The following is a 13,438-nucleotide window of genomic DNA, read 5'->3' as shown; positions in this document are numbered from 1 at the left end:
GAACAGACTTCAAGGGAAAGAGGAGCTCAATCCTACACCCACAAGGAACAGAATTCATTTAAGAGCTCTCCTGAGCTTGGAAGCAGATTCCTACAATGAAACTCCAGATGGGAGCTCAAGCAGGCTGATACTTTCTTTTGTGAGGCACTTTGAACAGAGAAGCCAGGGGAGTCCTCTGTGCATCTGACTCACAGAACTGCAAGAAAATAGGTGCATATTGCTTTATGCTACTAAATGTGTGCTAATTTGTTTTGCAGTAATATAAAGCAAAGGCACACACACACTGATTGTGTCAATGGGGTTACCCTTCATTCCTGAGTCCCAGAGGCAGGCCCACCTGCCCTTTCTCCCCTGCCTCACCCAAGGTTCCTCCTAGGCTACAGACATCTGTCTCTAACCTCTTCCCCATACTGTCTGGCTCAAGGTATTATGATACCGATTAAAAAGCAGCACGAGACCACTTACCACCATCACTTCTATTTATAATATTCCTCTGACCACAAAATCTCTGCTCTTAACACTGAGCACTACATTAGTTTCCTTAAAGACTCCACCTCTTGTTTACTTATATAGGATATTTTCTTTAGGAGTGAGAGAAAGAAAAAGAGGGAAAAGGGGAAGGAGAGGAAGAGAGAAAAGAGGGAAGGAGAAAAGAGGGATGGAGAAACAGAGAGAGATGAGAAATCAGGAAATGGACAGCTAAGCATTGACATTCCCAAAGATTTGAATATTGGCATCAGTCTGTTTTCCGTTATCTTTTTCTTTGCAATGTCAAATGTCTTTAACTCTGTCATCATATAGGCACTTCACATGAGGTGCAAACAAATGAGCAAACAACAATTAAAAACCCAACAGGAACAAAAATATTCAGAAAAAGAAAAGCAGGACTCGGGTGAACTGTGTTTTTGGAATATTAATGCCTCATGGGGGACTACAAGGAAAGAAGACATGTAGAGAAGGTGCGAGACCAAGTCCTATTTCTCCTGTTTCTCTTTTCTGAGTGCCCTTTGTGAAGTGGCTGGCTCACTTAGAAGACTGACTTGTAAGTAGAAGTTAAGCAACATGGAAAAGCAGTGATTTTTAGGACTTTGAAATAAGAGATCCCAGCTTCATACAGTAAATTGAGGATCAGTTGAAACTAAGTAACAAAGTGTCTCCTTTCAGATCTCTGGGTGTAAGGGTGCTATGAATCCCTCTCATCCCTATGCCAGGCCAGCTGCAAAACAGGACACTGACAGAGTTGTAGTCACCAGGGTAACACATGATATTGTTCAGCATGCTCAGGGACATGATAAATAGACACCTAGGAAAAATAAATTTCCGATCCACAGCAGGCACCCTAGGGGAAATTCTGCTTGTCTCAAACCACTCTGATTTTGTCCAGGGCCATTTTCTTCTATGATAATTTAATTAGCCTCTGTTTGAAATTCTTCTTTTAAATTTTTTTGAACATTCATTAAAGGGGGAAATGTACAATGTGCTTCACACATTCCCCAAGTACATAGCAACATACCACCATCAGCTCATTGGGAGATTTCTTCAAAATGTCACCCAGCATTTTCCTCCAGAAATATGGAAGGAAATCTGAGCAAACTTAAGATTAATAGGTACAAAAAAAGATTAATAGGTACAAGGGGGAAGAATGAGTTTTGACTAAACTTGAAAATAGGATGCTGAAAATTACAGATCCATTTGTAACTGAATTTTAAAAAGAAAGTAGAAGGCAAATTTGCTTCAAGACACACACACACACACACACACACACACACACACAGATCTCCATGCTCTGAAGACCACATCCTTTTCAGACAGATTACAACCTGGGGAAGTAGGAAGAGCAGACATGCTCAGTGCTTCCCTCCCAGCCACTTAGTTTGCACAATCTACTAAATAGCTCTCAGACACTTTTCCTCATTTATAAAATGTGGATAACAGTAGTGACTTAACCAACAAAGGTTTTGTGAATAAGAAACACTCAGTCCAAGGTTGATGCTAAGTGCTCAGTTGCCTTTATTAGTATCACCATTTTCTTAAAATGTCCAAATAAAATGAACTGTTCTAGAAATGAATTTTTCAATTGTTTTCCTTCCATTGAATTCTCTTGGTTGCCTCTCTTTATATTTTTACCCAAAATAAACAATCTCATACTCCATTTATTAAAAATACTACAACCCTGCCATTTGGAGGTAGTAGTTTATTTTATTTTTTATCTTATTTCATTTTCCAGTTCTGTAGAAACAGGGCCTCATGCATGCTCTGAAAAAGCTCCAATACGGAGCTCCATCCTCAGCCCCAGTAGTACATTTTTACTGAAGGTTTCAGGGAATGGAGCTAGAATGAGATGAGAATCCACAGAACAGTAAACAAAACTAAATAATAGATGGCACTTCTTTAGGACTCAAAATTCCTCAGATGCCCTTTTCTCCTTGACCTCAGGTCATGCTGGAAGCTGCCTCCTTTCTCTCCACCCTTGTCCTCTTCTGCCAATGTGCACCTCCAATTCTCTGTCTAAGGCAAACAGAGCTGCAATTCCTCATTCACCCCGACAGTGTTCACATTTGCATGTCCCAACATTCTTGAAACTGCCTCGTGAAGTGAAGTCTCCATCTGGTTTGGATTTGTACCTTTGGAAATTATGAGACCTTGAAGAAGCTGAATAGGGTTTGTGAAGGTGATTGCTACGTTTTCCCATCCTGTAGTTGCTAAGTGACACTTATCTCCCACATGCTGCCTGAAAGTGCACACTGCTTAGAGAATTAAGCGTGTTTAATAACTACCAGCTCCCTTTCCCTGACCCTGTTGCACACATCCTGTTCCAAAGTGCCAGATTTGAACGTCCTTTGGATTGAAATCCTGAGCATGTACAAAGAAGCAGAGAGGAAGCCGGGGCCCAAATGCTGAGAGACAAGGTCGGTGAGGGCAGCTGGCCCAGGCCCAGGAGGAGGCCTGGGGACAGGAGCAGGACTGTGTAAGAGCTCTCTCTCTGAACAACCAACAAAGAGTCAGCAAAGAGGAAGGGGCCAACCGCACAGTGCTAAGGAAATGGGCCACAGAGAGTAGCCTCACCTCTCTTCGATCATCTCTGAGGACAGCAGCAAACTCCCATTTTACTGCTTTCAATTTTTCAGTCCAGCCACCCAACGGACCTATAAACGCAGGTGAAAATGAATTAGGTTCTTCATCACCCCACCCCCAAGTCTGCTGACTCAATTCATCCCCCTTCTCCTTTAGGCCTTCCTGTTTATGTTGTCACTTCATTTTATTATTTATTTTTAGCCCTGATTTCGGAAGCTTTTATTCTGCTGGGCATTGGCAGGGTGTCAATGGCATGGCTCTCAGCTCTGAAAGGATCATTGTGCTGGCCTGGCCTCAGTCCCTGCAGAGACAGAGCGCCAGTATAGCCACCTCACGCTGCCTCTTCACACTCCTGGCCAGCTCAGTCCCGTGGCCTTCTCTGAGGGCTGGCCAGTGCAGTGCGGATGGCTATGGGAAATATAAGTGACTTACCTTTCATCAGATCCAGCCCTTCCTCCCAAAAGGAGAAACTGAGACTCAAAAGGGAAGGGTTATACCAAAGTCATTCATTAAATTACAGAACCAGATCCTAAACCTTGAAGGATTCTGGTGTAATGCTCTTTCTGTGCATTAGCCAATATCACCTGTGAAACAAAATAATCATTTCTTAAATTTCACCAGTGTCTCTTCCATTTTTATTATTTACATATTTTTTTCTTGACTCTGAAAGTTCTTAAAAAAAGACCAGAACCTCCATAGGAGCTCCTCTCATTGTGCCAACATACTCTTCTATTTGTTATTGTTTTTCTTTAAGAAATACACATTTTTATTTTATTTTTTTCGCTGTAAGCCAGGAACAGCAAGCTGGTGCCCCTCGCCTCCTCAGACTGACTGCAGTAGCAATGAAGGGACATGCTTCAGCTCCCAGGACAATGCTGTCTTTGATGGGGAATATACCAAAGCAGAATTACAAGTGTGCAAGAATAAACAAGGCTGGAGTCAATCTAAAGTTGTTTTACACTCTGTTTTATTAAAGTCAATGCATTTCCGTTCCTATGTGCCCAGCCTAGGCTTGCTTAATTATACACACCAGGGGTGAATGCTAATAGAGGCAGAGAACAGTTGGTGATTGGAAACCAAGGGCCTTTTCTGACCTCTACAGGCCATTTGGAGGAAAAACGAAGCTGATTCTGGAAAATTACAGAGCAGGAGGCATGGCAGCAAAGGGCTGAGGGAGACTTTTCCTGGATGATTCCTTACTACACTGAGTCAGCTAGACACATACATGTCCCACTTTGCTGCAGCAACCACTATCCATGCTTAATAAGTTACTGAGGCAATGGGTAAGAGGTCATTCTTAGGAGAGGTTGCAGTGGAAATTAAGATCTCAATCATTCAACACGTTATTTTTTTTACACCAGGGATTGAACTCAGGACCTTGCGCTTGCAAGGCAGACGTGGTACCATTGAGCTAAATCCCCAGCTCCATTCAACACATATTTAATGAAGGCCCACTATGTCATGGGCCAGGTGCTAGGTTCTCAGGATGGAGCAATGAACAACATCATCTTTGTTCTGCAAAAAAACCCTACTCTGGTGGGAGGAGAGAACTCACAGGAAATGCCATGCAACAAAAACTGATAGAAGTTCTTTAAGATGTGGGGTCTTAGAAGCAAACCATGTTCTTGGAGAAGAGTGCATATAAGCACATGATGCAGGGATTTGTATTAAGAAAGGAGACCAAAAACATAACCAGAGACTAAATCAGGTGGTGTTCAAGTCCAGCGTCTGTTCACATTTATCCCTGGGACCATAGGAAGCCTCTAACAGATGTAAGCAGCAGGTACAGAAATTCTTTTTCATTCCAAATGCCATTTTGCTGCTCAAAGAGTTGGAAGGAGGCGAAACCAAAGGTTAGAAGAATGAGAGGAAACCATTGCTAAAATCTAGGTGAAAAATGCCCCAAGTGGAGGAAGCTGTGGATAGATTCAAATTAAAGCTAAGGGTCAGACTAGAAAACACTGGCAGCTTCATCCTTCTAGTAAAGAGCTGAGTTTCTAGTTTGGACCTGGGCTGAGCATCAGGGAACACAGATTCCCATTGACATGGTCAAGTCCAGGACCTTGGAGGAAGAGTTTAGTGAAAATGGGAGGAGATAATGAAAGTCTGACTTTGAACCTGTTGAGACATTTAGAACAAGTTGTTTATATTTGGGTTAAATATTGAAAACAACATACATTCCCAGAGACAGAGGTGTTCTATGGCCTCAAAAAGGTTCTTAGAGGTTCTTTGAAGAAAGGCATTTTCCCTTGATGTGTTTAGGAAGCAGATTCTCTATAGTAAAGTCAAGGTTCTTACTAACTGTATGGATCATAGTTCTCTGGAGGAACAGAATAAATGGACTTTATTGGCTGTCTGCAAAGTGGGGAGCCAGAGGATTCAGTAATTCCTCAGTTCAAGAAACTGGAAGTTTAGAACAAGAGGGATTAAAGATGCAGTGCCAATCTGAGTCTGAAGGCCTGGAAGTTCCCTGGAGGGTCCTGGTGTGAGTCTGCATTGAAGGCTGAAGAAATGAGAGCCTGATATCCTCAGGCAATGACACCAGCAAAAGAGGCAACCAGAATGGAGCTTGCAAGTATGGGATAGCTTTCTCCTGCTTCCTCTTTCTGTTCCATCTAGGTCCTCAGACTATTGGATGGTGCAACCCACAATCAGGTGTGGATATTTCCTCACTGAATTTGCTGGCCTACATGCCAGTCATCTTTGGAAACACCCCCAAAGACACACCAAGAAGTATGCTTTAATAATCTCCTAGGTGTCTCTTAATCCAGTCAAGTTGCTAATCATAATTAAATGTCACACTAGATGCATCATTTTACATATGTCCTTACCTTCATTGTTACCCAGTACTTTCACCTATGAAATGATCATAACAAGAGGGATTGCCTCAGGTAGGTCTGGGTTGTCAGTGATAAACATGGCAATATGAACAATAGTCTAAGGCAGTTATAGATAGTAATATTCATATTTACTAATGTTAGCTGTAATTGCCCATTCCTGTGGTACTATTTATGTCACCTCCTTTGGGATACTGGAACAATCATGCATGGAGAAGTCAGACTTCTCTGGGAACAAATTCCACTTTCATTCTTCACTGAAATTGTCACTAGAAGTATAGCTGAGCTTCATTTTGAAGATGGCAATCATCGCAATCCCAATCTATCCCACAGAAAGGGAATGAGAGTTAAGTGAGTGATTATGTAATTGTATGAGCAGAGAGAAGGGTTGCAGGCAGATATTTTCTCCCATGATACCTTCTAAAATAACATCCTCTTTAGTTTGGAGTGTGGGTGGGGCCTGTTGATATTCTCTCCAAGAATATTATCTATGTAACCTCCACATGCTGGACACTTGGATGGCAGAACTGTTGGTTTCTTGGCTTCTTCGCATTTCTTCCCGGTTACTACAGAACTGACCTTGGTGCTGTGTCTTATCTTGCCCCCAAAGACCACAGTCACATTCAAACACTTCTGCTAGACTGCTCCAAAGAATCGTGCTTAAATTTTATGATTTTGTTGTGGAGTTGGTCATTATACTTGTTTCTTCCCAAGAAATAATTTTAACCCCTCAAGGCCTCAAAAACCATAAAGGATCATGGAAATCCTCCTATGTAGAAGAGTCAGTTTGCTTCAGGTATATTAACAGTCCAATGCCCTCCTTTGTGTGGCTGCCTTTGTGTCATAAGACCTAGATGTAGTTAATTCAGTAATTTTCTCACAGAATGTGTTCTCTGCCAAGGAGTCTAAACCCATTTTATTTTGTGACCCAAATAAGCCTAGAATATGCAAAACATTTGGAGACTAGTTTATGTCATGATGATGAGAGATGAACCTCTCCTTATACTCTGAAGATCTCTGTTTCTGTGTGAGAGTATGACCTAAAATCATCCCCTCACCACCTCCTGCCTTTATAAACATGAGGCTGATGATAAAACTTCTCTCACTCTTTGTTCTCTTGCCTAAAGCCCTATAAGTACTCTTTCTCTGTGTGTGTATGTGTGTGTGCTGGGGAGGAAGATGTGGTAGGGAGTTTAAGTTCAATTTCAGCCTCACTGTGCTGGCATGTATGAAGTAGATGCTTTTTACATTACATACAAAATTATCTTTTTATCACTAGGCACTGAAAAGATGCAATCCAATCCATTTTTATTTCAAAAGTCCTTTTTACCACTCATTTTTATCTAAACAACACGTTTTAAAAATCAAGAATCAAGAGGGCATTCATGTAGCCAAATTCCAACACAAACAAAAGAGGACCTTGTTCGGCAGATAGCAGCAGCTCTAGACCAAAACTCTTGTGGTGAGGAGCAGTCTACTGTCTATGCATCTTTGGAAGATGGAAGCTTTTGGGAGCAGGGGTGAGGGGTACCAGCGGGGCAAAATAAATCCATCACTCTAATGCTAACCCAAATGTCCAGATCCACCACGTGGGTCACTGTGCTAATTCCTAACAAGGATGACTTATGTCAGGCATTTCATAGAAGCCTCTTCTCTTGGAACATGAAATCAACTCTACAGCTAAGTCTCCAGGCTAATGAATGGAAGCTGCATGTGAGAATTTCTCCTGTGGTTGGGAGTTTAATGTGACTTTATTGGTGTTGGCAGCCCTCAATGTGTGCTTGTAGCTCAGGGACCAGGTTAATCTCAAATGTTCTTTATGACTCTGAATCCTTTTCTCTGGAGGCTTAAGAGAACCTGGAGCCAGTGGATGGAATCCTTGGATGCTGATACTCGCTGGTGGGATTGCAAGAAGCAAAGCACCCAAGCAGTCAAGTTGGTACAAGGCACACGGAGCCACCCAGCCAGTTCCCACCAAAGTGACTGCATGGTCCAGAGCACCCGGATGAATGCGGCAGCCACCAGGGAAACTTAGAGGCGCCTTTGCTCCATTGTCACTGCTCAGTCCAAGTGTCTGCGTTACACCAGTGAGGACAAGGCCACCGGATCCTTCTTAAGCTGGCCTCACTCTGGAAGCAGCCTTCCATGGCAACTGCCTGCTGGGGAGGTTCTGTACCTTTGCAAGATGCCCTTTTCATGAAACTATTTTTCTTTCATATAACACAAACTCTGATTGAAGATAGAAAATTGGAGAAAGGCAAGGAAATGTATGAGATATTAAGATATTAGATGTCTAGTTTGGAAGCTGGGAGTCAAGCAGGGGACACATTTTCCTGAATACCTTCAACATGTCAGAAAGTTTGCGTGGTGGGAAGAGGGATCCCAAAATAATAGCAGGTTCATGCATTTTAGAGCTCATTACTCACTACTGCCTGGGGTGAGGGTATACAGTGTATAGAAGCTGGAAAGTGTGCTGCTAAATAGATGTATAAATAATACAATGGTGCACAGAAGACAGGTTGTGTAAGTTGGCTTTGGTGTTTATAAAAGGAGAAAGGTGAATCTGAACGGGTTTTCATTGCCTCAAATAGGGTAATCGGAGAAGAGAAGCTCAGCAGAAGCAACAGAAACCTGAAAAATGGTTCTAAAAAGCAATTGGTATACTTACGGTGTTGTGTGGCTCAACAAGTAGTGTGTGTGAATGGAGGGGGCAATAAGAGTGTGCTTATCCGTATATACTTCTCCTTATGCTTCCTTTTCCCGACATGCCTCTGGCTTGCAGGGGTCCTTTCCAATCCAGTAGCTTGTTGGTCTCCAACAACCAGCATGGCACCATAATCTTTACCTCGCTGTAAATATTGTTCTTCAGGTATCAAAATGCCACACCCAGCAGTAGCCTCACGGTAGTCAACAACCAGCCTGGCAAGAGTGCCAGACTCTAGGCTACGAACAGGTTGGGACTATGGTGCTGACACGTGTGCTAGTATTGTGCGTAGTTCTAGACATGCCACTGCTGAAAAGTTTTGTAGTTCTCCCCTACCACGCTGGGAATTAAGTTCAACTCCTTCCTCAGGGCATAGCAAATATTGTTACATCTGATTGCTATCTAGTATCTAGTTTTTCTACTTAATCTCTTGCTATTTTCCTTGTTTCTCAATATACAACTATATTCTTTAAACTAGTAACACTGAACATTTTAGTCCATGTCCTAACCTTACCACAGGTCCTCTATTCAAGCTTTCTCTATTTCTTAACATGTCCTGCCTGAAACTTCTGAACATGTCATCTACATTTTCATCTTCTAGTAGACTTTTGCCACCACAATCTTAAGGGTTTTCCATATTATCATTTTCAGATTCCCATAATGTTATATGTCCCTATCTTAAAATAAAATACTTGCTATTCTTACTTATCAAGTTACAGTAACTTGAGTTCATAGTAAATCTTCTTTCTCTAAATTCTTAGAGCTTAAAAAAGTGCAGGACACACAGTGGGCAATTAATATACCTTTGTTGTATAGATAAATCAATAAGTGTTCCAAGTGTCTGATTTTTTCAGAAGTTTCTATATTGAAACTCACCTGCTTTTCTCCCTTTTTTCTCATAACTGTGCTAGTTGATCACAAATTAATCTCATAAATTAATTTGGGCTGAGGTATTACTTGCTGATAGCGAGTTAGTATTGTTCCCACCCCCTTTCCAGCATTTACATTTCAGCAATATTTTTTTCATAACTCCTCAAAGCAATGGAGAACCAGGAGCATTATGTATTTCTCTATTCAAAATTGGCAAAAATGTATAAAGGAGAAGTTAAAAGATGCTGTTACTTTGGGATCTGAATTCAGATTTGTTATTTCCTTCAAACCTCTTGTGTATGTCATAGAAATCTGAATGTCTTAATATGAAGGATAGGTGTGTAATTTCTGAGCTACACCAAGAAACTCTGAAAAAGAATAGGAAACAGCAGAGATAATATAATATCAAGTAATATCAAGTAATAATATCAATTCCCTAAATCAAAATCACAACACACATGCTTTTCTCTTATGTCTTATGCTTAAACTATGGCAAACTTTTGCTCTGTATCTTTCTGCTGATCAGAGCAAACGAACACTATACATATTCTCTGGAATTATTTTAAAGCTTCCAAAACTCTTTGGGTGGTGGTATGCTAGGCAAACTCTCTTTTTCAAGTACGTGATCACCCAGTATACACTATTTTATTTCCAATTCCCTTAGCATTAAAACTTTAAATTTCAGCTGGGCCCATCTCAGATAAAGGCTATATTTTCGGACCTCCCCTGCAGTTACCTGTGGTCATTGGACAACTTTCTGGTTGGTGGGATCAAGCACAAATACCATGCATAGATTTTTTCCAAAGTAGGAAACATGTTCTTTTTTGGTATTCTTTTTGCTGCTCTCTGGGATGCAGAGAGAAAAGCTGATGCTTTTGCAGCAATTCTAGGTCAAGAATAGAAGCAACACACGGCAGAGCTAGAGGACTAGAAGCTGGGTCTCTGACATAATGCAGCCAAGGTACCAGCTCTGGCCTCTGTACATGTGAAATTCTGTATGAAAGAAAACTTATACCTTGCCAAAGCTACTAGTATTTTGAATTTTCCATCTCTCATAGCCAAATCCAATCCTGATTAAATACATATGGCATTGAACAGACTCGTATTTGACTTAGAATATACTCCTCATCATTGTCCCCCTTCTATCTACCTCCCTAACCTCAGCAATCATGTTTCTGAGATGCTTCCTTCTGCACACAGACTCTCAAGCCATTCACTCACCTAGGCTCTTCCTCCATGTAACTTCCTTTCCAGATCCCTTCGAGAAAGAATATTTCTCAATCATGTGGCCCCAGAGAACATTTTTTTGTGTGTAACTGTGAGACTACTTACATATAATACCTTTGTGTTGTGGAGGGGAAAAAGCCAACACTATTGTGTAGCATGTGCCAAGCTGCACACTTTTATATCTCATTTCATCTTTGGGATAACTTCATGGTATACATACACTCATTCTTACTGGATGCATAAAAACTCTGAAGTTTGGAGAGATCCAATTACTTGCCTACATTTTCATAACAGGCAATGCCAGATCCAGGATACAAACCTCATTTGTCTGTCTGATTCTGAAATGAATGCATTTTCCAGGGTATCACGCTGTCTTCCCGAGTGTGTTTAATGGCCTGAATATGTAGGGTTTTGAAATTTGCGAGGACCAGTGATCATGTCTTATTCCATAGAATCTAACCGAGCTTCTGGCCTCTACCAAATCCATAAAATGTATACTGTTACAGACCTGCAGGATGATATTTGCAATTACCTGACTGCACAGCCTTCTATGTTCAATCATCCAATACTTTCTGACCCTTCCAGGACCCTCAGAGTTTCAGTGGCTTATGTTGGTGCTGGAAAGCTCAGATGCTATGGTTGATGTAACACTCATATATGGAACAATTTAAAGGCATATAGATTTCTGATTGAGAAACCAGGAAGAAAGCCCACTCCTCTGCTTCCAGCCAGCTTCAGCTTCAAGCACAGGAATGCAGGGGAGCTCAGTGCTGTCTGGAGAGGCCCCATGGTAATCCCATACCATGGAGTCCCATTCTAATTGCAACGGCAGCATGTATAGGCTCCAAGGGCAGTACAGCAGTGTAGAAAAATGTTATAATCGAGAAGTAACCAGACTCTATGCATAGTAGAACTAGAATGAAATCAGGAGCTCACACAGGCCATTTCACGCTGTGTGTGTCTGAGTCCAGTGACTGGAAACAGAGTTTCTATGAACCTCAGGATTACAGGATGGTGTTTCTTCTCTGCCTTGTCCCCTCCTCTTCTTCTCCCTCATCCTGATTGAAGGCACATGCCTGGATCTGCCGGTCCAGCTCAAGGATGCTCTCATCCTGGTCTGAGCTGCCATCTGAAGTGTAGTCAACCTCTTCCATGCAGGCTGGCTCATCATCTAGGTCGGAGACGTTGGTCCTGCTGCACCTGCCATGGGTTCCCAATGCATGGAGAAAAACAGAAAGATGGGGAAAGTACCAAGGGGGAAGGAAAATAGAAAGAGGAAGATAGAGAAAAAGGAGGAGGAAATTGAAAGAGAAGTTAGCCAAAAGGAAAAATACTTGCAGTTACCTGGAACAAGAGGATGGAATTCTTGCTCCCTGGGTTGTAATCTCAAGTCTTGTTGCTTTTTTAAACGAGTTGCATACAGACATCCCTGTGTACTTGACCATTGCCTTGGGTTGAGGAGAAGATCATATGAGATCCATGGGCTCCTTCCTTTCTTTGGTAACACACTGCATTTTTAGGCCAATCAGATTTCCAATCACAAGATGTGGGTAGACTCACATATTCAGGTGTCCTACAGTTAGTGAACAAGCTCAGAAGGCTGTCACTGGGTGTCTGGAAATGTCATTCCATCTACTCTCAGGAAGAACAGGAATGTATTTGGGGTACATAAAACTCAAAGCCTTCATGCTTCCCATTTTCACAAACAGCACTGTGAGGCATAATGCATAGTTCTCCTTTATCATGATGAGTGGTATATTGGAATTCGAAAGTTAATGCAGGTTGAAATTAAAAAATGAGAGAGTGAGGACAAAGCATTCTGTTTCCACTCTATGCATGTCCACTATCCACTCCTCCCCTCAAAATTTAGCAACAAATTGAAGATCAGTGGGGGGTGATCAGGTAGAGACAAAAGGGGGCAATAGGAATCAACCAAAGACTGCTACATATTATGAGCAGGAGGAATTTTCTCCCATGGAGCTATATATCTTCCTCATTTGCATAAGATACCTTCTTTCCCTAAGACTTTCTAATCACTCCCTACTTAGGACTTAACCAATTAGGATTAGTAGCATGCTGGGTTTCTACTGTGTGATTTATAGAAGACAAGCACTTCATAAATCAGGGAGAGCTGTTCATCCACCTGCCTCGCCATAAACAATGAAAATGGGTAATCAGCAGCATGGTTACATGTTAGCTCGGGAAATGAATCAGAGGCCAGTTTCTTAATTGTCTACTGACGGATGGGAGCTGTTCTGTGCTCTCCAGACCCCTTGTACCCAAACCAGGAGCTCTGCTGGGATACTATCTGAATGGAGAAGGGGAAGAAATATGAATCATATTTCCACAGCACCACAGCATTAAATTGACATCATATTTTACAAGCTGAATTGTGGATAATAAAGTAGTTGGATGAAGGAAGGTAAGAGCTGCCCCAGCTGTAACACAATTTCAAATCAGCAAGACCTTGAGTGTCTGAAACTCACTTGCAGCCATGGCAGGCATAGAGGTGATGTTGCCATGCACTGTTGAGAGTCTGGCTTTAAATTGCAGCAGTGAGATTTTTTGGGGAAAAAAAAGAACAAACCTTGATCTCATAGAATGGCAATAATAAATACCTCAAGAGTTTAGGTGAATACTAAGTGAGAAAACACATGGCTGTTGTCTAGTAGAGTGCTCTATGAAATGAAAGCAATCAACAAAGTTTAATTCCATGGCTCTGCTC

At 41.7% G+C, this 13,438-nt stretch overlaps 1 protein-coding gene across 1 annotated transcript in view; it reads right to left on the bottom strand.

The window, feature by feature from the left end:
* Nucleotides 1-3,238: 3,238 nt before the first annotated feature.
* The window catches only part of Agbl1 (AGBL carboxypeptidase 1), an 832,602-nt gene continuing 822,402 nt past the window's right edge, over nucleotides 3,239-13,438 (bottom strand). The window contains exon 23 of the mRNA XM_021264792.2: nucleotides 3,239-11,913. Within this exon, the coding sequence (XP_021120451.2) occupies nucleotides 11,885-11,913 (29 nt within the window). The 3' untranslated portion in view covers nucleotides 3,239-11,884. The remainder of the gene's footprint in view (nucleotides 11,914-13,438) is intronic.

This window comes from Heterocephalus glaber, unplaced genomic scaffold (genome assembly GCF_053883595.1).
Source record: "Heterocephalus glaber isolate CG9 unplaced genomic scaffold, H.glaber_assembly_v1.0 deba00001531, whole genome shotgun sequence".
Lineage (NCBI taxonomy): Eukaryota > Metazoa > Chordata > Mammalia > Rodentia > Bathyergidae > Heterocephalus > Heterocephalus glaber.
This window is presented reverse-complemented; position numbering and strand designations above follow the sequence as displayed.